The 25,049-nt window shown below is 37.6% G+C and overlaps 1 protein-coding gene across 1 annotated transcript in view; it reads left to right on the forward strand.

Moving 5' to 3' along the window:
• Positions 1 to 81: 81 nt before the first annotated feature.
• Positions 82 to 25,049, forward strand: part of PDGFC (platelet derived growth factor C) — a 231,621-nt gene continuing 206,653 nt past the window's right edge. Inside the window, exon 1 of the mRNA XM_044682195.1 lies at positions 82 to 428. Within this exon, the coding sequence (XP_044538130.1) occupies positions 311 to 428 (118 nt within the window). The 5' untranslated portion in view covers positions 82 to 310. The remainder of the gene's footprint in view (positions 429 to 25,049) is intronic.

Consider the following 25,049-nt stretch of genomic DNA (forward strand, 5'->3'; position numbering starts at 1 on the left):
CCCCCCCCCCCGCCCCCCACCAGTTCGGCACAGCTCAGAATTGTTTAAACCTTGGGAAACTGGTTCAGGTCCAGATTTTGCTTTGATCCTTTAAAATACACACACACACAAAACTGGAGACACAGAAGAGGGCTCTAGGAAAAAAGTTTTGGATGGGATTATGTGGAAACTACCCTGCGATTCTCTGCCGCCAGAGCAGGCTCAGTGCTTTCACCCCAAGGCAGCCTTCTCCTGGTGGTGGTGAAAGAGACTCGGGACTTGAAGATCTAAGAGAGCCTGGTGTGTGTGATCTCTCCCCCTAATCAGCCAAATGCACCTCTTCGGGGTACTGCTGCTGACATCTGCCCTGGCCAGCCAGAGATATGGAACTCAGGCTGAGTCCAATCTGAGTAGTAAATTCCAGTTCTCCAGCAACAAGGAACAAAATGGTAAGTCTTTTCCCCCACCCTCACCCCTTCTTTCTTCCCTCCTTCGCCCCCCCTTTTCCCTCCCTTGTTTCTTGATCTCTGCTCATTAAAATTATGCCTTTGGGTGTGCGCGGGTACGTGCAATACAGACAGACGTGCCCATAAGTGATAGTCTATCCATGCAAATGTGCGCGCGGTGCATTGGCACGGGATGTCCGAGGTTACGTGTAGTTTGCAACTTCAGAAGCTGCCTGAGCTCTGACAATGTGATGCGAGTGCAACTACAGCCCCTAGCCAGAAAGAGAAAAATGTTAGCGGGATTGAGAACTTTTCATTTAAACTTAACGTAGCAAAAGCTTTTAATGGCCGAGAGAGCTGCTTTGGAGGCCAAAATGAATGAGATGTGGCAGGTCTACTTTACTTTTGTGTGTGTGTGTGTGTGTGTGTGTGTGTGTGTGTGTGTGTGTGTGTGTGTATGCGTGCGCGTGCACGCGTGCAAATGAGTGAGAGAATATATACCCATTTATGCATGTATATAAATATATCTGATGTCACTGAAATATATGCGTATGTATTTCTATATCTGTATCCGTATCGTCAGCATATCAGTGTCACTTTAGGAAACTTGTCTCACTCATTAAGTAATGCACAATAGGTTGTATTTTTTTTAAGTACTGATTAACCAACCAGAAAACAGGAAAGGGAGTGGGGATCAGAACTTCTTGGAATGGTTTTAAGAGAATTTAAAATGTGAGGTTCCCCCCCCCTTTTATTTTTGAAATACACCTTTGTACCCTTAAGTTCTTAACGTTTTGTTGTTGTGTTTTTGTATGTGTTGTTGAATGAAGACTGTTTTGTGTGTGTGCTGGAAACGAGTTAATCCTGCATAGGAAATGAGAATTACTTTCAGCTTTCAAGTGTACCTGAAATGTTTAGAAAACTCTCAAAGGCAAGTTCCCTTGGGCTGGGACTGCACAGAGCTGGAGAAAGGCCCCTTTCATAGAGCCAGGACAGCTTCAGGGTGTGTAATTTGCTTAGCCTCTGAACTCCATATGATTTACATTATTCAGATTTCGAAGCACCTTTGCTCTTGATCTAACATTATGAAGTCATTTTTAAGAACACTGTAAATAGAAATATACTGCTCATGAAACCACAATGTTAATGCAGACTGTCTAAAGTTAGACCATTAAACACCCTGTATTCAAGTGGTGACTGGGAATGTTGCAAGGGAAAAAAAGAAAAAAAATCTACATGTTTTATATTAGTTTGTATGACATTTCTTCAGCATGCCGGAATGCCGTTACTTCACATTGTCCAGGCCAGAGGAACACAAATGCATACCTAGAAAAATCCGGGAGGGAGTGCATAAAAACTCCCAACCACAATAACTGAAGAGACTGTATAAGTCCTGTGGTGGCTAAAAAACTTCAGCCTTGAACTTGAAACATTAGAAGTGTTTGTCTTCACTGAAGGATGATTAAATACCTTTTTGGAAAATTGATTAAAATAAAAAATTCATGGGCCTTTTTTGCAGAGATTCAAATTAATAGGATGTAAGGTATAGAAAATTGCCAAATTTCACTGCTTCTTCCCGCTTGCTAATGTAGACATGCAGCACCTGCCTGAGCTTTTGAGCAAAGAGCAGCTGATGGTCGGACTCTTAATCTGAGGAATTACAAAGGGCTTGGGGAAACTGATCCGAAGAATCAGAGACCTGATTATATCTGTCTAGTATGGCATCAGACTAATCTTTGTCCTCAGGACAATAAAATATGTGTCCGTTTTAAAAGAGTGCATCTATCCCATCAGCTAAGTTCTTCCTTATTTCAAAGGGGTTCCACAATCTAAACACTACTGACCTCTTTTCATTGATGTCTCCTTACTACCTCTACCCCCCACTGCCATCCTTCTCTGCCCTCCACCTGTCACCTGACATCAAATCTCTTTCTTTGTGACCCTTTCACTGCGCTCTCCCCCATCATTTCCTGTCCTTGCCTGGCCCTTTTCTTCACCACTTTCAGGGAGGATTCAGGTAAGAGAGGAGGTCACTGAGGCCACTCTCTGTCCCTTTGGGACTGGCCCCATCGCTTCTCTGAAGATCTGTGCCCTCTTGTATCCTAATCAGCTGGCAAGTGATCCAGCTATGTTTAGCTCTCCTGTGGAGTAGAAGCAGGGAAGGGGGCTGGAACAGTGGAACTGGCCGAATGGCCTTGATGGCCCAAGTTGAAGAGGGCCTAAGAGCACTAGGGGGCAGTATGGAGCTGTTGTCCTGCACATGCTCAGGTAGATTTTCTATTTCATAGTCCTAAGTTTTGAAGGAGTAACAGGTAGACTCCTCAAGAGGATTTCTAAATTGTGGAGGCTTCCTTTTACCTTCCCTCCCCATACTTTCCTTTTCCTTGTGCCAGTGTTTCTGAATGAGCTGCTGATTTATTCCAAGTTATTGCTTTCTTGTGAAACTCTTTCAGTTCTATAACCACAAAATTCCCTACAGATGTTACTTTGCAAATGACATCAGCTTCCCGGCTTTCTACCCTTCCCTCACCCAGGCATAGTACTGTTCCTTGCATGTTCTTCAAACTGCCAGATCCTGGAGGGCCATATTGATCCAGGATGGCCACGATCATCCTTTTTTGGGACTTCGTTCATTCTCAACTTCAAGGGTCCCCCACAGGCCTGGGAGGGTTCCAAGAACTCCCAGGGGTTCTGGTCCCTGCTTGAAGTAGCTCCAAGCCTACCCCAGTGAAGAGGAAGCAGCAATTTGGAGGCAGAAGACATGAGTTCAAATCCCAGTCTTTCTAAATTTAATGCTTGCATGACTTCAGATTTTGTTCTCAATTCATAATGTAAAAGTTTAGATGAGATGTACCCAAAGGTCCTTTCTACCTATCAGTCAGTCTTATCCCTCATCCTGTCCTGGAAGCTGCAGACTTTTCTTTTCTTTTTTTTTTCTTTTTTTTTTTTTTTAACCACTTTTTTCTTTACCACCTCCCTTCCAAAATACATTTGGTCCCCTTATTGTTACTTCTTATGCATTTATGGTCTTATTTCAGAGTGTAATTATTTTTGTGTTAATTCATATCCCCTAACTAGGCAATTTGGTCCTTGAAGGCATTGACTGTGTCTTTCCTAAATATTCCTTCTCTTCCAGTGCCTAGAAGTTTTTACACGTGTTTAATAGGTCCTTGCTGAATTGAATACAAAAAGTGATACTTTTAGATAACTAATCTACCCCTTTAAGTGTGTAAACTTGAAACTGACTATTTTATAACACATTTCTAAAATAGAGTCTATATTCTTACTTATATATTCTACATTCTTAATACCTAATGGAATTTACTGCTGACGATTTAATCTTTTCTTGATGGGTTAAAGATCATTATTTATAACTTTGAATTATTGTACTATGCATTAATACAGTGATATCCTCAGGGCCCTTTGAGAGTTTAGGGCTTTTCATCCTGACAGTAAATGGTCCCAGGTTGCTAAGGGTTTTGCATTCCTGTGTCTTTTTAATGTGGAGCTTTATATTCAGCTTTTTCCCTCTTGGTCTCTTATTGAGGCTGTCAATCTGCCTACTTTTAGCTTTGCCCTTCCCCTCACAATTTGCAGCTTACAAAGTGTCAGGTTTGGAAACTAGAAGACCAAGTTTGTTGGAATGTCTAAATTAAGAGTAGATTCACTCAAATGGAATTAAGGTACTCTCTCTTGAGGAAATTGAATGGATTTTAAGAGCATGGGCTTGAAATATTTATTATTTGAGTTGTGCCAGGATCCTTTTTGTGGTTTCTTGATGGGATGGTTCTTTCTTCCACCAAATATTTGAATTTGCCATGTAGTTGAGGTATCACTAAATAAAAAAACACAAACAAAAAATGAAAAATAAAATCCACCTCTTTCCCCCATTATCACAGACCTCTACTTTCTACTACTACCTCTACCTTCTAACTCTCCTCTATTTTGTAGTGTTTTCTGTTTTTGCTTTGTATTAGTAATTTAGAAATTTTTAACATGCATGAAAACAATACTTTTCAATCAATTGACTATGTACCAGAAAAGTCCAACTTTTTAAAATGGTACAGCTGTCATTACTTGGTCCATTTTCACATTAAGACTAAAAGTTAAGTGTGCAGCATATTGCAGTTGATGAGGGTGAATCTCCGTTTCATTTCCTTGACTTTGTTACAACATAGCATTTAGGTCTTCACTTATTCCCATTTTTTTTAACAGAACATAGATGTAAAACAGTGATCAGACATCTTACTTTGGGTATGTTACAGTGTGGTCGATTTTTGAAGTTTGATTAATTTTGTGTAGCTAACTACTTTTATCCATAAACTATATCCCTATTTCTGTATATGCATGTATATGTGTATACACGATCCACATATATGTATACACACCACATGAATGCATATATGTGTGTGTACCTCTTCATATCTTTGTCCTTGATGATAAGAGACATTTAAAATTAATTTACTATAAATTTTAATGCATTTTAAAAAAACTCATTAGAGTGGAGGCAAATAGATTTGGGCTAGACAAGCACTTCATGAATACAAATATATTGCATGTCATACTTCTTTTTCTTTTCCCTTGTAGCCCATACTGGCTAAATAAATTTATCTCTCTTTAAAATACTTGTGATTTCAGTTAGCCTAGAACATTGAATCCCACTTTAGATCACAATTTATTGGAAATCGGAGTAAATAGTCAATAATAAAAAATATAGTGCTTACTCATGAGTGCTTGGGAGGTAGATGGTATTATTACCTCCATTTTGCAGATGAGGAAAGTGAGGTAAGCTAGGGTTAAGTGACTTGGCCATGGTCTTACAGTTAATAAATGTTTGAGGTCAAATCTGAACCCAAATTGTCCTGACTCCAAATATTCTACCCCCTTCAACAGTCTCAGAGGGCTGATGCGAGGAAAGCAATGCAAATAAATGATAGGTGACAAAAATGTACCTTTTTAAGGTTTACAAAGGTTTTTTTTTTGATATTATCTCATTTACTCCTTATGCTGACTCTAGGAAGACAGCAGCTTGAGCTGGTTATTAAATTTCTGTATAAAGGTTTATGACTCAGAAATCATCGAAAGCTACAAATCAATCCTTGGTTTACTGTTTTGTTGAATGTCTAAGATTTAAGATTGACTTTAAAAAGTGACGGGGAAATTATTAATGATGTAGATCAGTGGTTCCCAAACTTTTTTGACCTATTGCCTCCTTTCCAGAAAAAAATATTACTTAACGCCCCTGGAAATTATTATTTTTTAAAATTTTTAATAGCAATTAATAGGAAAGATAAATGCACCTGTGGCCATCACCGTTCCCCCTGGATCGCTGCAGCACCCACCAGGGGGTGGTAGCACCCACTTTGGGAATCACTGATGTAGATGAATCATAAAAATAGAATATTCACTTATTTTTTTCTTACTAGAGAGCTAGTTATGCCAGCATATTATTTAGAGATCACTGACTTTGTATCCTTATTTCCCAGATGAGAAAATAAACATAAGGCAGATATCATTTGTTCAAGGTCACCCAGGTAGTACATGTTAGAGCTCAGATTATTGTAAATGTATGTGTATTTGGTTCTTCCAACTCAGAGGCCAAAGATCCATCTATCCAACTGCTTCTAGTCTGGCCTACTCTAAGAAGTTGGAAAAGTGAAATAAAATTTTAGTTTCAGAAAATTATTTTACCTTTTTCTTTCTAATCTTGCCTGCTTCTTGTTCCTTTCTACATTCTTCAAATTTATTTAAAATACATGATAGTAGTTGAGAGACCAAAAAATCAAGGCAGAATTGGCATAAGGAATTTTGCATTCCCTGTGTCATTCTTCTTGAGTGAAAACTTAAAGCCTTTGAAACACACATGACTTTACTTGCCATAAAATAAACGTGTAGGTAAGTATTAAGAATAATATTTTCTAGTATTAAAAATGTGCATTTCTACAAATTAATATTCCTTTTTTGGTTTCCTTCCTTTAGATTTGGATAATGAGCTGTTGGTTACTTCTTAATTTTTGTATGCCTGATTTTGTTAACTTAATTTTGTACACCTAATTCTAGTTCAGGCTCAAGGTATCCTACTGAGAATGAATGTCAGGAAGCCAGGCGGTGGTGATACAGGCACAGCATCCCAGCTCCTGGGAAAGCTGAGGTGGATGGATCTCGTGGTGTGCTGTGCTGAATGGGGGTCCTCACTAAGTGAGGCATTAGTGTTGTGATGAGAGACAGAGAGAGAGTGAATATGTCAGAGTGACTGTTCCCTTGTCTGAACTTTCAGGATCAGTGTAACACATCTGTGTGGGGACTGTTCCTTTCATAGCTATGATTTGAAATATTCCAAAGGACCACATTATTCACAAACTATCTCCCAAATATTTTTTTTAATTTTTTTTTTACCCTTAACTTCTGTGTATTGGCTCCTAGGTAGAAGAGTGCTAAGGGTAAGCAATGGGGGGGCAAGTGACTTACCCAGGGTCACATAGCTGGGAAGTGTCTGAGGCCAGATTTGAATGTAGGAACTCCAGTCTCTAGGCCTGACTCTCAATCGACCTAACTGCCCTCTCCCAAATATTTTTTATTAAAAATTGTCGTCTAATTTGTCTTTCTCCGTTATATGAATCTGTTTAGAAAGTTAAAGTTTTATCTTATTTGTTTCCTGGGTAGACTGACTCATTAGGTGGATGACTTCATCAGAATAACTTACTTTCTCTTAGGTAGCAAGGCAGTGTGGGGATGGAAGAGGATGGAGAATTTATGATCTAGACATAAAAGGTACCAAATTTTTATAGGAGGGGAAAATTAGAACAAAGTATGATCTTGGCATTGGGGAACTGGTCAAAGATGGCAAGTCAGAATGTGATGCTGCAGGGGTAATTGCCCCAGGAAGTGATCATTGAGATGGAGAGAGGAAGACCAATTTGTGAAAGACTATAAAGGGGATGTTTGTGTGGGTACAAACTGGATGTTTAATTCACATTTTTTATTAGGGTAGTTACTGTCTTTAAGAATGACCTCTTGGAAATAGGGGGCAATAATCATAATAAAAATATGTCTTTATCATTTTAAGGTTGACAAAGAGTTTTCTGCAGGACAATCTAGCTAATGAAATTATTATCCTCACTTCTAAGTTCTGGTTCTGAGAAGTTACATGGCTATTCCACAGTTATAAGTATTGTAATTGAGTTAAAACCTAGGGTTTTACATCAGTAAGTTCAAAAATTCAAGCTATAATATCATGCTTCTTCTACTGGAAATGTTAAACGTGACATTGTAGGCTAATTCCACCACTTTTTTCAGCTCTCATATTTTCTGTCAAAATGTGCCAATGCCAGTGCACAGGATGGGTAAACAGCAGTGTCAGTCCAGGAGAATAGAACTTAAGGTCCAATTAATGTTCCTGTGACATTCATATGAAGCAGTATAGGGTAGTGGTTAACCACAACTGATTTATATACAGAAGACCTACATTCACATCATCGCTCTGACACTTACTGATTGTGACTGAATGTTTTTGTATCTGTTTACTCATCTGTAAAATGAAGGACCGGACTCCATGGCTTCCAAAAGTTCATTCCAGCTTTTAATCTGTGATGCTCCCACAAAGTTTAAATCTCTGCCTTTTTCAGTTTATTCCATAAATAATGTGTCAGTGATATAAAGACACAGGAGAAGAAGATTTAAGATTTGCTATTGACCTGTGTTGGCAAACTGATGGCATACATGCCAGAGTGCCAGAGGGGACTCTTTCCCCCCTACCATGTGCCTGAGGACATTTCTCACATGACCCACCCCTCTGTCCAGCAGTGCAATGGGAGCGCTTCCTCCCTCCCCTGTCTGGGGTAAAGTGGGGGGCTCACATGTGGTATAAGGGGTGCAGTTTGGGCACTCAGCCTCTAAGGTCTCTAAAAAGGTTAACCATCACAGCTTTAGACCATGTTCTTGATAAGTTTTCAAACTGGTATATATGGGAGATAGCAAATAATGTTTAACTCTAACAAAATGTGAGTAGCACGAGATAAGGCTAGAGAGCCAGGATAGTTCCTGATTGCAGAACCTTAAATGCTAGGCATAGGATTTTTTATTTTATTAAGTAAAAAAAAAAAAACAGAGGACCATTAAAGGGTATTTTTGTTTATTTGTTTCTTTTTGTTTTTGTTTTAGCAAGTAAGAATATCACCAGAACTCTGCATAATTGTAAGATTATTATAAGATTATTCTGGCAGGCCTGTGAAGTCAGAGAGGTATCTGAAAAGACAGAAAGGCCAGGTAGGTTATTCTGGTAGCGTTGAGGAGTAAAGGCAGTGGCCTAGGCTAGGATGTTTTTAGTGGTAATGTAGAGAAGAAGAGGCTAGGGAATATATTTCAGAGATAGAATAAACTATTACTTGTTAACTTTCTGGATTAGGAGATGCAAAGTTTAAATTCAAGGATGACTGAGGTTTTGAGCCTGTGTGAAAGAAAAAATGGTTCCATTATTCCATGCAAAGAAGGAGGAAGTGGATTTGGGATGAGAATGCATTTGTTTTTTGGTCAATTTGTTATTGAGTTTGAGGTACCAGAGGGAGATCAAAGTGAAGACATCCAAAAAGTATTTGGAAATAATGTAATGGAGCACTAAGCAGTTCGAGAAAAAGAATGCACTGACATAAAGGTGATGTTTAAAGTTATGAGCACATATAAGATGACAATGGATAGAATGAGGAGAAGGCAAAGGGTAGAAATTTAGGAGACACCTGAATTCAAAGGTGAAGGTGATGAGTAGCCAATAAAGGCAGCAGGGAAAAAAAATGGAACAAAAAAAAAAGTAGACAATGTCATACAAAGAAAGGTCAGTGTCATGGAAGCCTAGGGAGAAGGACTATTATCCATGAGCCCCTTTGGCTAGCTTTCCAGTGCATCAGAAAATTCAACTAAGATTAGGATAAAAGACCATGAGTGGATTTGGAATGACTTGGGAAGAGAGCATTAAGGATATTGGAAAGACTAGTTTCAGTCAATCAATAAGGACAGAGGCCAGATAGTAAAGAAGGTGGAAAGGAAATGGAATCAAAGACTGTAGTAGACTACTTCTATTTTTTATCCTTGTTTTGGTTACTTGGCCTTTCATTCTTTTCCCTAGTCTTATCCACCTCACTGCCACTTGATGTTTTTCCTCCTAAAACACTGATTTCATTAAGTTACTTTCTTTTCCCAAAACTTCAAATCACTCATCTCTGCTTAGAGAATGAAATATAAATTCTACTCCAATTTTTAGACCCTTCATCATCTAGATACTTTCTCATTGCTTCAACTAACTAACCCTTTGCTCTAGCTAGCTAAGCCATCCTTCTTAATATCTACAACTCCTCCTTCCCTCAACAAAAGACTGAGCTCATTTGTGACTCAGAACCTTTGCCCAAGTTTCCACCCATTCATGGAATGCATTTCCTTCCTTCTACTATTCAAATTCAGCTGAATTCTTACCTCCTCAACAAAGGTTTTTTTCCAATTGCATAGTGCCTACATACATATTAGTCAATAGTAACTTAGAAAGATGGACTAATGGAAGCTCTGTTTTTATTCCATTCCAATTAGTTACACATTTGTTCCACCTATCTTGAGAGAAAAGAGATCCATCAAATAACAAAACATTTTTTTCTTTAGTAGTTCCAGGATTTGTATAAAATATGGTGGACCCTATGAGAATATTGTCCATCCTACCTACTTTTCTGCAGACCTCCTAGAAAAAAAAGTTTGAAATATCGCAAAAGGATTTATTTAGGTACCATTTTGCCAAGGGAAGAGGTAACTTGAATGACTGTGGCTAAGGAATTTGAGTTAGGGAGACTGAACACCTTTTGGTAAATAGAGGCATTTTAGTTGATGTCCAAGGTACTCTGCTAAGTTTGACAGTCAATTAGAATCAAAAAGTTGTAGGATTTTATCCCTGGGAGGAAGGTTAGAGATAATGTCCAACCTCTTCATTTTATAAATCATAAGATGATAGACTTGGAGATGGACATTAATTGGTCCTCTAGCCCAACCCACTCATTTTAGAGGTGGACAGACTGAAGCTTAATGAAGTGATTCTGTCCAAAGTCACTAAGCAAATTAGTGGTAGAAATGAGTCTATTTGGCAATGCTGTCATATTTTATGACATTTACCTTTTATAAACAAAAATACATCATTATTTAAGGCAATGATGAAATAGAGACATCCTTCATTTAAGGGAAAAACAACATGGCATTAAAAAAAATTACAATAAGCAACAAACTTGATATAGATTACTTGAATATTCCAGTTCTGAAAATGTCATAACTTTGGTATCATTTGGCTGTCCCAATATACTATAATGCCATATACAAACTATAGTACATGGAAGTTAGCCAAAGGACATTGATTCCTTACTAGCCTCTGCAGATTTAAATTTCTTGAGAAGATTGGAATTTCCCTTCTTACATTGTAACAGTCTTTTACTTTACTTTTTTTCTTTTTTAATGTTTTTCTTTTTTAGAGTAGAGGATGTAGGATTGGCAATCAGGAGAACTGGAACTAACAACATACATTATATTTATGCATGAATAATTGTCACGTTAGCACCAGGAGGAATTAGTGGCTAATGTATTTATCACCAAGGTCAGTGTATGACCGTGCTCAAGTCATTTCTCTTTTCTATGAATGGAAGTGGTTGGATGAGATGATCTCTTTAAGTTTGCTCTCCTCTTAAATTCTCTGATTTCTTGAGTGCTTTCAGGTTTTTCCATTTTTTTTGAACTAAAATTATAAAGAAACATTTTAATAAGATACGGAGTCCTGAAAATATCTACCCCTCAAATTATATTTGCTCTTCAATTATATCTTATGGGATATAGATTTAGAGCTTAGAGAGTATCTTATCCAAACATTTCATTTTATACATGAGAAAACTGAGGCATAGGCAAACTTGCCTAAGTTCACTAATATTTGAATCCAGGCTTCTGCAACTCCTGAACCTGGTGTCCTTGCATAGTCCTTGTCTGTCTACAGTATCTAGTAATGCAAACATTAACTCACAAAGTCAATGTTATGCACCAAAGAGATACTTGGTGTAGCGGAGAAAAACAAACAAACAAACAAACAAAAACTCCAGACATGTAGATTAAGGCCTGGTTCTGATACTGAGCAGCTGTGTGACCTTGTGCAAGTCCATAATAATAAGAGCTAATTTTTAATAGCACTTTTGGGTTTACAAAGTGCTTTCCTCAGAAGAACTTTATGATGGGTAAAATCCTTAATTTCAAGGTTATGAAGGGCTAAAGAAATTCAAAATGTTATTAGAAACATGACCTACTAAGTAGTGGGTTGGTTACTGAGTCTGGGTGTTACTGGTTCATTGGTCTGGTGTTCAAGGCCTCCATCTCTGCACCTTTGATAAGTGCAGGTTTGTTAGTGCCTTAAATAATGCCTTAAATAATGAGGCCTCATTTCTGCTCAGGGTGATTTAATAAGTGCCCTTCCAGCTCAGAGATTCTGTGCCTGACTCCAGTGAACTCACTTGCTAGAGCCCCTTCCTGTTGCCATGGCACTGAGTAATCACTCTAACCACTGCCGGGTTCCTAAAGTAAACTTTCTTCTCCCAGGGTCTGTGTCCCTAATCCTGCTTTCTGGGTGTTTTACTTTGCTCCAGCCTGACTTTCTTTGGTTCCAGCTTTCTTTTTTCACTTGTATTTTCTACTGCCCTGGGGTAAACAAATCCTGGTCTGGCCTGTTGGAAGGAAAAGCCTCCAGCTTCTTTTTGCAGGCTAAAGTTCTTGACCAGAGAATGTCAAACCCCCAAACAACAACAAAGAAAGCAATAAATATACCTTAATCTGTAGATTAAGGTTTGGTACTGCCCTTCTGCCTAAAGTCCCCTGCATGCCCTACAGGTACCTAAAAAGATACCCTTGAGACAAAAAGAGAAACTTCTGTGGAACCAAGGCAAGGTGAGTGAGTGCCAAAGGGAAACAAGCTTTTCATCATTTTTTTTTCCTCAAAAAGCCCCAAGAATTTTTTCATTGAATAAACTGAAGCTTCTTTTTCTCCCAAACTCTCTGATAAGCACTGATTTCTGCTACTGCACTGTATTTCAGAACAGTATTGTATTCACCTCCCACTGTCTCCCTTGAATGACACACATGGGTTATGACTCTTAAAACCTTGAAAGTTAAATATTGTCCAATTTTAATTGGTTGCTAAACTTGAGAAGATAAGCTGAAGTTTTTTAAGTTTTTTTTTTTTTTTGTTTACTCTGAAAGCTTCTGATCAGTCTAAAATTTTAAGGAGTACTTCTGTAAGGTTTTAGAAAAAGAGTTTATCTAAAATAAGTTACTGAAGTTTGTTTTTAGCCTTTGACTACTGCTTTCTGGAAATTCAATTGAGCAAATATTTATTAAGGGAATACAAAATGAGTCTTGAAATGATTGATAAAAGCTGCAATTTGTGACAATTTTTAAAGTTCAAAATAATATCTTGCTGTTGAGTAATCCCTTTATATATAGTCAAGGGAGGACATTCACTGTGTATGCTTAAATATACATGACACTAAATTCCTTTTTAGCCAAAAAATTAAATTCTAACATAATTTGCATTCTTCCTTCCTCCCTCTCTCCCTCCCTCCCTTCCTTCCTTCCTTCCTTCCTTCCTTCCCTTCATCCTTCCCTCCTTCTTCCTTCCTTCCTTCCTTCCTTGCATGATTCATTTTCTTTCCCTCCTCTCTTTTCTCTCCCTCCCAGAGCCAACAAGCAATTCCACTGGGTTGTACAAACGTTATCACTTGATACCCATTTCCATATTATTCGTTTCTGCTACAGAGTGACCTTTTAAAGCCCAAACCCCAGGTCACATGTCCACACATCCAGGTGATGGGTTTCGCTTTTGCATATCCGCTCCCACGGTTCTTCCTCTCGGTGTGGGCAGCATTCTTCCCCCGACGGCCTTCAGGAGTGTCCTGGCTTGTTGCATTGCCGCTAGTGGCAGAGTCCGTCGCACTGGGTTCTTCTGCAGTGTATCCGTCTCTGTGTACAACGTTCTCCTGGTTCTGCCCCTTTCACTGTCTCAGTTCATTACTCCTCTGAGCAGCGATCGCAGTGCTGCCAAGTGCCATCTGAACAGCAGCTCCTCGTGTCTTCTACAGAAACATACCTTTCGCTTGGGCAGGTAGTCAGACTCAANTCCTTCCTTCCTTCCTTCCTTCCTTCCTTCCTTCCTTCCTTCCTTCCTTCCCCCTCTCTTTCTTTCCCAGCTGGGATCTAAGTACAATAAGGAAGCATTTCTCTGCAGACTTTTCAGTTAGTGCTTGAGGGTCTTCATGAAAGAAAATGAAAACTTTTTGTAAGTCTTCCAGTTTAGGACTTAATCTAAATGTTTAGATTCCAAGTGTGATTGTGTATATGTATTTGGTATTACAATTTGGAGATCCTGTGGGAAAAAAAAATCTGGAGTTCTCATTTTATGCACCACAAAATATAGCATTTAAATTAAATCTTTTCAACAAAAAATTTGTTAATGTGCTATTCAGTTCCCCTCCTCCTCCTTCCCCTCCTCCTCCTCCTCTTCCTTTCCCTCCTCCTCTTCCCCTTCTTCTCCTCCTTCTTCTCCTTCTCCTCCTCCTTCTCTTCCTCCTCTTTCTCCTCTTCTTTCTCCTCTTCCTGCTCCTCTTTCTTCTCCCCCTTCTCTTTCTCCTTCTCCTCCTTCTCCTTCTCCTGTCTCTCTCTCATATCAAAAACACAAAACAAAACAAAAAAATGGAGAGGTCAGTAGTGAGCATTAATCATTCTCTGAATATGATTATATTAAATGTAATCTGGGATCATTCAGATCATTTGCTTAATACTGGTAAAATACTGTACCATTTTATCTCTGGAATGCATGGTGCTTAGTTTTGGTGTATGAGGTAGCCTAATGCCATGGTGCCATGGAGTGGTGCCATACATTTATTTATTTATTTTTTTATTTTAAACCCTTAACTTCTGTGTATTGGCTCATAGGTGGAAGAGTGGTAAGGGTAGGCAATGGGGGTCAAGTGACTTGCCCAGGGTCACACAGCTGGGAAGTGTCTGAGCCCGGATTTGAACCTAGGACCTCCTGTCTCTAGGCCTGGCTCTCAATCCACTGAGCTACCCAGCTGCCCCTTAGCTTAGGGTATTTTAAGTAGCTCTGTGTTTTCAGGGAAGAGATGTGTCTCTTTAGCTTAATGTGTCCCAACTAGGCTCTGTACCTGTCTTTGATCCACTTCAGAGTTCAGCACTCATCAAATGATCACATTAGATTTTAGTATTTATCTCAATGTTACTTCCAGTGATCATTTTTGCTGAATATTGGTAGGTACATCAGCCCTGTAAAGAGCCATTATATACATATATATTCCCCCCATAGAGAAATAAAGGGTTCCTTATTTCACTTATAGCCATATATTCTCAATAAAACCCAGGGGATTAGAAATACAAATTAGAGGTCATTAAAACATCATAATGTTTTCAGATGACAGTTGAGGATATTTTAATCACTGAACTAAGTATGAACATTTATTTAAAATGTGATCAGAAGACAGAAAAAACTTCCAATTTCTTTATCTATATTCATTTTAAAACTGGATTCTCATTAGGCTTTGATTAAAAGTTACAGTGAGAATGTTCATTTTGTATAGCTAGAATTCAAAGATAAATGATTACCAGTGGGAGGGAAAAATTCCTAGGGATACAGTAGAAACTCAATACCCTCTGGCACTTTTTAACAGAATCCTTATTGGAACACAATGGAAGCTCCTGAGAGGTTCAATCATAATCATAGTCAACTGCCTCAGGAGTATTTGGATCTTTACCTAGGAGAACAGATAAGATCCAGTATGATCTAAGTTATTTATGAAAAAAGAGCACTAATGGTAAAACTTTAATAAATTATCAAAGAAATTGGAAGCTGGATAGATTTTTGTATGCATAGGCAAGTCACCTATTGAGTACTGGAAGGGACTTCACTAATAAATAATGCCTAGGCATCGCCTGCAGTGCAGGGCATAGGACACACTTAAAAGAGCAACTACCCATCTGGAAAAAAGTTCTATGGTGCAAGCAGTGAAATGATGGAAGGTGGATGGTGGTGAATCTGTACTTTCTTCCCCAGAAGAATTTAAACTCATAGTGGGACTATACAAGATTGTGAATTTTAATTTTGTTTGTAGTTTTTTATTTTGTTTTGGAGGGTTTCTCATAAGATAGTTGGAAAGTGCCTTAGAGGTTATTTCATGCAGAAATTCTTAGACTTTTTTTTTTTTTTTGCATGCTGTGAATCCTTGGTAAAACCTATGGATTTGGTAAAGCCTTCTCAGAAAAAGATGTTTTTATAGTATGTAAAATAAAATTCATTAGATAATATAGGAATTCAATTATATTCAAATAACATCAAAAATTAAAGCAAAAAAAGTTCACGAGCTCTAGGTTAAGAACCCCACAACCATCCATTTTTCAAATATAGAAACTGAGGCTCAGCAAAACCCTTATTAAAACAACTAGTGATGTCACTGAATTTGGGGGACCAGTCATTACAACAGAAAGGACTTTAGATTTGTAGAAAATGCCTAGAATCTCAGTCTTTTTATACCTAGTTTTAGATGAGGTTTCTGGCATATTAGAAAGGTATCATGGCCTTCAACTCTGAGGAAATGTTTAGCTGTTTTGTTTAGTTTGAGATTCAGCAGCCAAACTGTCTCTGTTTTGAGGAAAAGCAGCAGCCCTGAAATAGCAGGTGTGTGTATCATCAGGGATGTTTAGAGATGCAACCACAACACCTGGCTGGTAGATTGATGCTCACCTCTGAGCAAGTGGTCACCGCTTTCCTGGTATTTTAGGTTTGCTTGGAGTTTACTAGTTTGATTATGAAGGAGGAAAATAGGGAATTAAATTATTCCTCTGCTTCAGAAATGAGTCCACTTTCATAGAACAAAATTTATGTTTATTCTGTATCAGTAACTTTTAATAGGCATCAGTTGGACACTCCATTAAACTAACTGCTCTAGAAATGGTTTCCCTTAGAAGCAGCATTTTACGTGTCAGAAATTAAATTAGGCCATCTGTATTTTGGACTCGTTTGCCAATTCTCCACTTTCAAGTTTCTGAAAGATCCCTCACAGCATAGCCAAATATTCCGAGGTGCAAATCTTTGGCAGGAGATTGTCCATACCTGGATTCTGCCTGGGACAAAAGGGAAAAAGGGGACTTGTTGAATATCTTTGCTGAAAATGTAAAATGACAGAAGGCACAGGAAATGCTTTTGGTGTGGGGGAATGTGTGTCCTTTCCAAACAGCAAACATTGTTCTGAAAATTTCCCCGGTAGTGGTGAGTTATATGAGACTGCGTCCATCTGAAGAGAGCTTGTTTAACTGGCTTGTGGTTCTGGGGCTCATTCAAACACTCTTAAACAAAATAAAGGGAATGGATGTAATAACTTCTTTATGGAAAGGCTGTAAAAAGCTACAGGGCCGTGTAAACAAATTGGGTCATTTACTAGATGTTTAAGTGATGGATTTGCCGTCCAAACTCAGGGGTGTGTATTATGTTTTACAGGCTCTTGACCATGGTTTATCTTGGGAATAAGGATTGAAACTAGTTTTGGGGTAGCCTATCGAAATCTATTGTGAAAGTTGTACTCTTATGTCGTGAGCACACAATTAAACTTTTAAGTGTTTGGTATCCTAAATTTGTGCCATTTTGGATAACGGGCATCTGTCTGTGCAACTCCTGTACGAAAACTTGAGTTATGCCATAATTTTATAGTAGCACGATGTTCTGTTCCAGGGAAAACAAAATAAAAATATGATGGAAATTGAAATTTTCCTTCTGGGCACAGGCATGTCTGGACTAATTATAAAATAACTGTCCTGGCATAAAGGAATATGCTCATGACTACAGCTAAGTCAAGTAGAAATCCAACAACAGTCATGACTTCACAGTGGCTAGAACAATACCAGTTTTGCAATAACAGCTGTTATAACTAGGCAGGTGTGACATTCATCTGTCATATTTGAAATTCGAAATAATATGGCACAGGCCAAGGTGTGTCTGCTTTCAAAAAAAGCCATTTCATTGAATTGAGCTATTCTCTTTTATCTAATAAAGCCTTTGGAAGAGTTCACATAGGAAAATAAAAATCCATTGTCCAAAGGAAGCAGCCATAGCATCTTCTAGATACCCATAATAAAAACGAAGTGAAAATTTCTCTTTGATGCTCACTGGCACTCTTACAATAAATGCATTGAATGAATCGATAGATTAATCATGTTTCATTGTTCAATATGTAAAAAGCATCATGGGGAAGCCTGAGGATATAACTGAAAAAAGTAAGACAATCTAAATTTAACTCTCAAAAAACTCCTGTTCTAATGGGGGAGATAGCGCTTAACAAGGTTTCAGCTCCAAGTCAGATGAAAAAGTCCCATGGTTTTTATGGAGTAGCAACAAAGCCGCTTCTTTAAGGTCCTTCCTACTGATAAAACGATAAATTCAAATATATCAGCCTTTACCTTCCTTCTACCTATCAGCAATGAGCTATCATTTATATAACAATTACTATGTGCCAGTCCCTGTGTTAAGGGCTTTATGATTATTATCTTTTGATGCCTACAACAACACTGAAGTGGGGTGAGGCCAGGGGTTATTATAATCCCCATTTTACAGATGAGGAAACTGAGGCAAAGTGACTTGCCCAGAATCCTGCCATTAGAAAGTGCCTGAGGCCAAATTTGAACTCTGGTCTTCCTGACTCCAAGCCCAGTGCTCAATCCATTGCCAGATAAATTTTCTTTCAATGCTTCCCTATTACCTTACTCACTAGGAGCCAAATTCCTCTGTTTGTGATGTGGTGGAGGGCTTTTTCATCATAATCACTTAGTTACAGGGGGAGAAATACCTGCTTAGTCCCATATTGGTGCTGTACATTCCCAGCTCTGAGCTTTTGCTCAGTGTTTCTTGTCCTTGGAAAACCTCACTCTTTCCCTGCTAAAATCCTACCCTTCTCTTAAAGACCCCCTCAAATGTTTTCTCCGGTCCCTTCAGCAATCCTTTCCCCCTCTTTGGACTTTACACTGCATTCTGTTATATGAAAAGTACATGTAGAAATGATCTAATACTTTTTATTAGGGGTATTGGTATAAGTAAGAGATACTCTTCCCCTTCTCTACCACTTAAGATGTTTTATCTAAACTTTGCATCTTTCCGAGAACTTGACATAATAGTTGCTTTATAAATGTTTGCCCAATGTGAGTGAAGATTGGAACCAAGAGAACTTAATGGTTCCTGTCAATACCATAGAGTTTACTTGCCCTGTAATCCTATTCACTACTTCTTGGCTCTTCTGTGCAACCTTCAGAGGAAATGATTAATTCTTACCAAAGGTTTCTTCCAGTGAACCTTCAAAGTTTCAAATAGTGATGGCATCATCTCCTACTGGCAGCTCACTCCTGCCGGAAGTCTGGCAAAGGAAATAACTGTACCAGACTCAAAAAAAAATGGGAAAACAATGAACATTGATAGATATTACAGCTTTTCTCTGTAGTTTAAGACGCAGTTTTTTTTTTTTTAACAAATTACAAGGGACTTAAAATAGACAGATTAAAATTGAGGAACAATTCTGAATTCTAACCTTAGATTGGGCTTCTTTGGATCTCAGCAAGAGGCTTGGCATCGAGGTTCTTCAGATTCTCATTTACCTATATTAAATCTTATATGTGGAATACCTCCTCTTGTGTAGCATTATCCTAAAATTCTGGGAGAATAGAACAAAGGGCAGAATTGTCCCTGCTGTCAAGAAGTGTACATCTAGTAATCAAGGGAATACCTGCATAAAAATGTGGAAACACGTTTTCAGTCTAATAGGATAACAAACTCATAGAAAAAATTGCCCATTCAGGTGACACTAGTAAAGAATGGAGAAAAAGGAAATGAGTTATATTATAGAAAGAATCTGGAAGAGATAAAATCTGAGTTTTGACAAAGTGAGGAGTATGAATTGGTACAATGAGGTGAAGAATAGAAAACAATCAACAGGAGAAGGTTCTTATATGCTAGACCAAAGTTTTTGCATTTAAGATAAGCAAGAGGGAGTTACTGTAGGTTTCCTATGAGAAGAATAATGTGATGAAAAGAGCTTCTGAGAATGATAATTCTGGAAGTTGAGTTATGTAGAACTTGAGGTTACATAAAAGGTTGGTGGAAACTCCAGTGAGATGTATGGCATCTTTAATCAACCTGATTTTTTTCCTTCTGTCTTTATAGCATGTAACATGACTTCAGAATCCACAGGAGGGGGTGGGGGGACACCAGAACCCTGCCAAATTCTCTGCTGGAAACGGAGACCCTGTCTTCTGAGGCAGCTGGCAAACATAGGCTCCTAAGTAGCTCTTGAAATTGCTTAGGAAATTATGGGAGGGAGCACATGTTAACAGCAACTGTGTACCCAAGAGAATAACTAGGTATGTGTTCCATATGATTCCAAAGCAAAGTCAGGTGCCAAATCTTGATTCAAACTTCCCATCATTTTTCACATCTGCCTCCTTCATTCTACTCAAAATAAGCACCTGATAATGGAGACCCTTATCACCTCTTCCCCAGACTCCTATAATGCCTCCTAATTAAACTCTTGCCTTCTCTTCCCTGACCTCAGCAATCCATCTTCCACAAAACTGCTGACCTAATTTTCCTGACTCACAAAACTGATCATGTCATTATTCTGCCTACAGGGTTAGAAGGAAATCTAAGAGATCATCTAACCCCACTCTATCCTTTCATTTTTTTTTTTTTTAATAACTGAAGAAACCAAGACCTATTGAAGTAACGCCCAAATGCAATAGTCTGGAATTACACTCAAAACTGTATATATATGTATATATATATATATAACCCAGAAATATTAATATTAGGTTTATTTCTTGAAATGATCAAGGAAAAAAGGAAAAAGAAACTATATGTTCTAGAATATTTATAGTAGCTCTTTTTTGTAGTGGCAGAGAACTAGAAACTGAAGGACTGTTCATCAATTGAGGAATGACTGAAAAAGTCATAGTATATGATTATAATGGAATGCTATTTTTGACAAACAAGTAATCACAAAAAATCTAGAAAGATTTACATCAAGTGATGCAAAGTGAAGTGAGCAGAACTAGGAGAGGAGTATATATAGAAACAATAATATATCATGATCAATCAATTGTGAGAGAATTAACTCTTATCAATAAGGCAAGGATCTAGGACAATTCTAAGGTTCTCATGATGAAAAAAGATATCAACCTACACTGAAAGAGCAAATGGAGTTTGAATATAGGTTGAAACATACCATTCTTTACTTTATTTCCTCCATGAATTTTCTCTAGTGTAAGCAATAGACATCATGTTTCACAACAGGGAAATACGTTTTATATGATCATATATATTTACAAATTCTAGGATGTTACCTGCTTTCTAGGGGAGGAAAAAGGACCAGGAGGGAGGGAGAACTTGTTTCTACATGTAATTGAAAAAATAAAAATTAATTTAAAATAAAAAATATTAAATAGCATTTTCAACAAAATAAACAACAATAAAACAATGTAATATAACCATACATTTAAAAGTATTTATGGCAAAATATACTTTGATAATTACTTCTTACCCTCTTTCAGTACTTTTTCATTTTATATTTTAGTACAACTTGCTTCAGTAAGCACACATACTGTTCTTGTTTTGTCTTTATGCATTATTTTGTGTCTTTCCATCTTTAATGGCTCAATAGTATTCCATAGCCTCTATGTAATGCAAATATTCAATCATTTTCCAAGTACTTAGATATATAGGTTTTTCAGTGATTTTAGTTTTACCAGTAAATCTCTGGATATTTTTGTCAAATAGATGTTTTTGTTTGCATTTTTATTATATTCATGGCAAAGTTCCTAGTAATGAGTCACAGTGTCAAAGGCTAGGATCATGCTATGTTTTTAATTGCTCTCCAGAAAGACTACACTGACATACAATTCCACTAACCATTTAAAAGCATATACATTTCCATGTAGGTCTACAAGAAATGAGTTTTCTCTCTTTTATTTCATTTTATCTTATTCTTCACTAATTTGATATGTGAAATAGCTCATCAAAGTCACTCTTCATTAGCATTGCCTTGCCTTGATTATTAGAAATACTGCACAATTTTCAGATGATAATAATCACCAACCCTGTAGTCAGTAGATGATAAAGTCCAACCATAGTTGAGGTTAACATGTCATTTTGTTTTCTTTTAATTCACATGGTTCTGTTTCTTAAATAAAATTATTCATTTAATTTAATTGATTATACTATAGGATAAAATTGGGAAATTTGTGTCCCTTTTATACCATACTGTTGACCAATATCCCCAACAATTTTTAGTAGAGAAATGATTTATTTCTTCCCTTGTATTGCGTGTTTTGAACAGGTCTCCCTTTTAGGTAATGTGAGCACTCATAGAAACATTGGGTATGTTTGTAAATGTCTGTACTCCAGGATGGCTTCATTTTGGATTTCGGGGGTGGTAATTTGACATCACATATCTCCCCCCTTAGGGCTTGAAAACCGACAACTTTGATTTAATGTCATCGAAGACAAAATGATTTACAGTGTCTTTGTCTTAGTCATTCAATGGTGTATATTTTTCTCTAGGAGGCAAAAAAGTAAAGAAATCAAGTTGAGTTTCTTAGCTTTTGATGATAGACCTTGGACTTCTGGCATTTGGACAAAACAGAAGTATGAGAGAGACAGAGACAGAGAGAAACATACACACACGGAATTTTATTGTAAGGAAAGCACACATTTAGTGCTCCAAAATTTGTCACATTCAAATTAAAACAATATCATCCACTCTTTACATAGGATATTTCCCAGTCTGCAAAGTTTATGCCTATATTTGCCTATGAATTTCAGGCAACATAAACTTTCAGAATCCTTGGAGAATAGACCCTGTCTTTTCATGTTCATTTAATTCCTTCTACAAGTATGTGAGGCAGTACATTGGGAGAAGGGAATGGATGTATTCATCTCCATTTTTTGTTGATATCATCAGCTGAAATCAACTACCAGAAATGAAAACTGAAAACATTTTAGCATTTCTTCCTGGGTAATGCCTCTTGGTTTCTGAGTTTTACAAAGCATTATGCAGTAACAAGGATGAAAGAAGTTAGTACATGTAGTTCTTTATGTTGCTGGTTATATAACTGAGTTTCAAATTAAAGGATCATTTAAAACAAATAAAAAACATTTTCATTATCATGCAATACATACTTCCATATTGATCAAAGTGTTTTTGAAGGAAGAAACTCAATAGCATGTAAGCTGAGTTTTATACTCTGATCTCCAGAGAAGAATGAAGAATGGCTGTCTTGGATCCCTCCACAAAATTAGGGCCACAAGAGGAACTGACCAGTAAGAGAGAGACTGGTTTAATACAGGGATACTCCAGGGTATTAAGGCCACAGAAATAGTTGGATATTCAAAGACAGTTATGGCAGATTTAGGATGATATATCAGCTGAGCCATGAGAGCAAGATGAGTATTGAGAAAAGATCATCACTTTTGGCAATTAAGAGATCATAGATGGCTCTGGAGAAGGCAGTTTCAGGTGAATGATGAAGTGGGAAGCTAGATTGCAAAGTACTGAGGGGAGAAATGAGGACAATTGGAAGTAGTGAACATTGATAAATTTTTTAAGGAGTTTGGTTGAAAAATAGAAGTGGAACCTAGGATGATCATTTGAGAAAATGATAAATGTAGTAAAAGGTTTTTTTTTTTTAAATGGGGGAACTTGAGTTTATTTGAAGGTTGTGGGGAAGGAATAAGTTAGAAAAGATAAGAGGAGGTTTTAAAGACTGAAGAGAGAGAAAACTTGCTAGAAAATATGGGAAAGATAGCATAAAGCACACATAGAGGGGTTTATTTTGGCAAGGAGAACAGCCTTTGTCAGACTGGGAAAAAGAAGAGAATGTTAGAAGGTGCCAAAAGGTTTTGAGAAGAAGATAATGGAAGAAGAAGGAGCTCAAACTAGATGATTGACATTTGAAAGAGAAGTAAAAGCCAAGGTATGGATGGACCCAAGAAAGTACTGAGGAATGGAGATATTGGAGACTTAATAAAGATGAAGAATAAGTTTTGAAAATTGAAGCACTAGGAAGAGAATGGAATGACAAGAAGGGGTGATGGTCAGTTAGCATAAGATCTGAGTTTAGAAATGTGGAACACTTGTAGGTATGTGACCATCCTTAAGTGTTAATAAGATGGTAAATGAATATTTATGCTATTTATGGAGGCTGAGAAATTGGTTTAGGGAGTTTAATGGAGTATATATGGGGATATTAAATCCCTAGTATAAAGATGTAAAGCAGGTGGGGGGGGCGGAGAAGCAGTCTATAGCATTGTAGAACTTCAAAGAATTTGCATTCTACAGGAGGCAAATGACATTCACATGAAAAAATATGGTATATTTTATATAAATCTGCCAACATCCTTGAGATAATATAGCACAGTGCCTGACACATAGTAAGTGCTTAATTAATACTAATTCAACTCAAACTAGTGATCCTACCTACTCCTACCTTTCTATTATTATATATCTCTATTTTTTCCTATTTTTAAACTTTTTATTCCATGCCTATTTTATCTTCATGTGGAAAAGTCTATAGAGATACTAAGAGTGTGCCTGCATCTAGGTCTCACCTTAGCACGTTATTTAACTACCTTTAGATCATAAGTTTTGAACGAGAAGAAACCTCAGAGACCATTTGATTCAGTTCACTCATTTTGCAGATAAGGAAACTGAGGCTAAGGGAGTAAAATGACTTGACCAAAATCACACAGGTTGTAACTACTGGACCACGAGACAGCTTGATCTAAATCGAGTATAGTTTGCCCATTTAACATATCTGAGAGCCAATAAAACGAATCTGAATATTTTCTAGCATTGTATACCTAGAAACAGAAGGGGAAATACACCGACTTTGTTAGGCTCTCATTGTCAGTGAACATGACCAACTATGTTCTTTCTTTATGCCCTCCCTTACTTCCCTTGATAAGATAAAAAAAAAAATCTAGCACTTTTATCCTCACAGCTAAAGTTCCAGCTAAACCTACACCATTATGTAAAAATTCTTAAATATCTCTGGAAGTGGCAATTCTAGCACTCCATTTCCATTCCAAACTGGAGTGCATTAGTAGACTAGTTTTAAATGAGAGAGAGAGAGAGGGAGGGAAGGAAGAGGGGAGAGAGAGAGAGAGAGAGAGAAAGAGAGAGAGAGAGAGAGAGAGAGAGAGAAAGAGAGAAAGAAAGAGAGAGAGAGAGGAAGAGAGAGAGAAAGAATGTTTTCCAAGTTATTTGGCTAGGTAGAAATTCTTTTTTGAACTGCCAGTCCTCAGAAAACAGGATTTCTGTTCCCTTTTGGATAGGTAGTTCCTTCTTTCCACAGACATTCTTCCGGGCTTAGCTGCTGTGTAACCTCCTAACCCCTCATTAATAATTTCCTGAGGCTGGTTTGTTATAAAGGAACATTGAAGGGGCAGGCCTTTGGGGGAGTGTGTGTGTTTTATTGCTCCATAATGACCAACTTGAATGGTGTTAATGCTCTGAAGGAAAGAAACAAGTG

This window comes from Gracilinanus agilis, chromosome 6 (genome assembly GCF_016433145.1).
Source record: "Gracilinanus agilis isolate LMUSP501 chromosome 6, AgileGrace, whole genome shotgun sequence".
NCBI lineage: Eukaryota > Metazoa > Chordata > Mammalia > Didelphimorphia > Didelphidae > Gracilinanus > Gracilinanus agilis.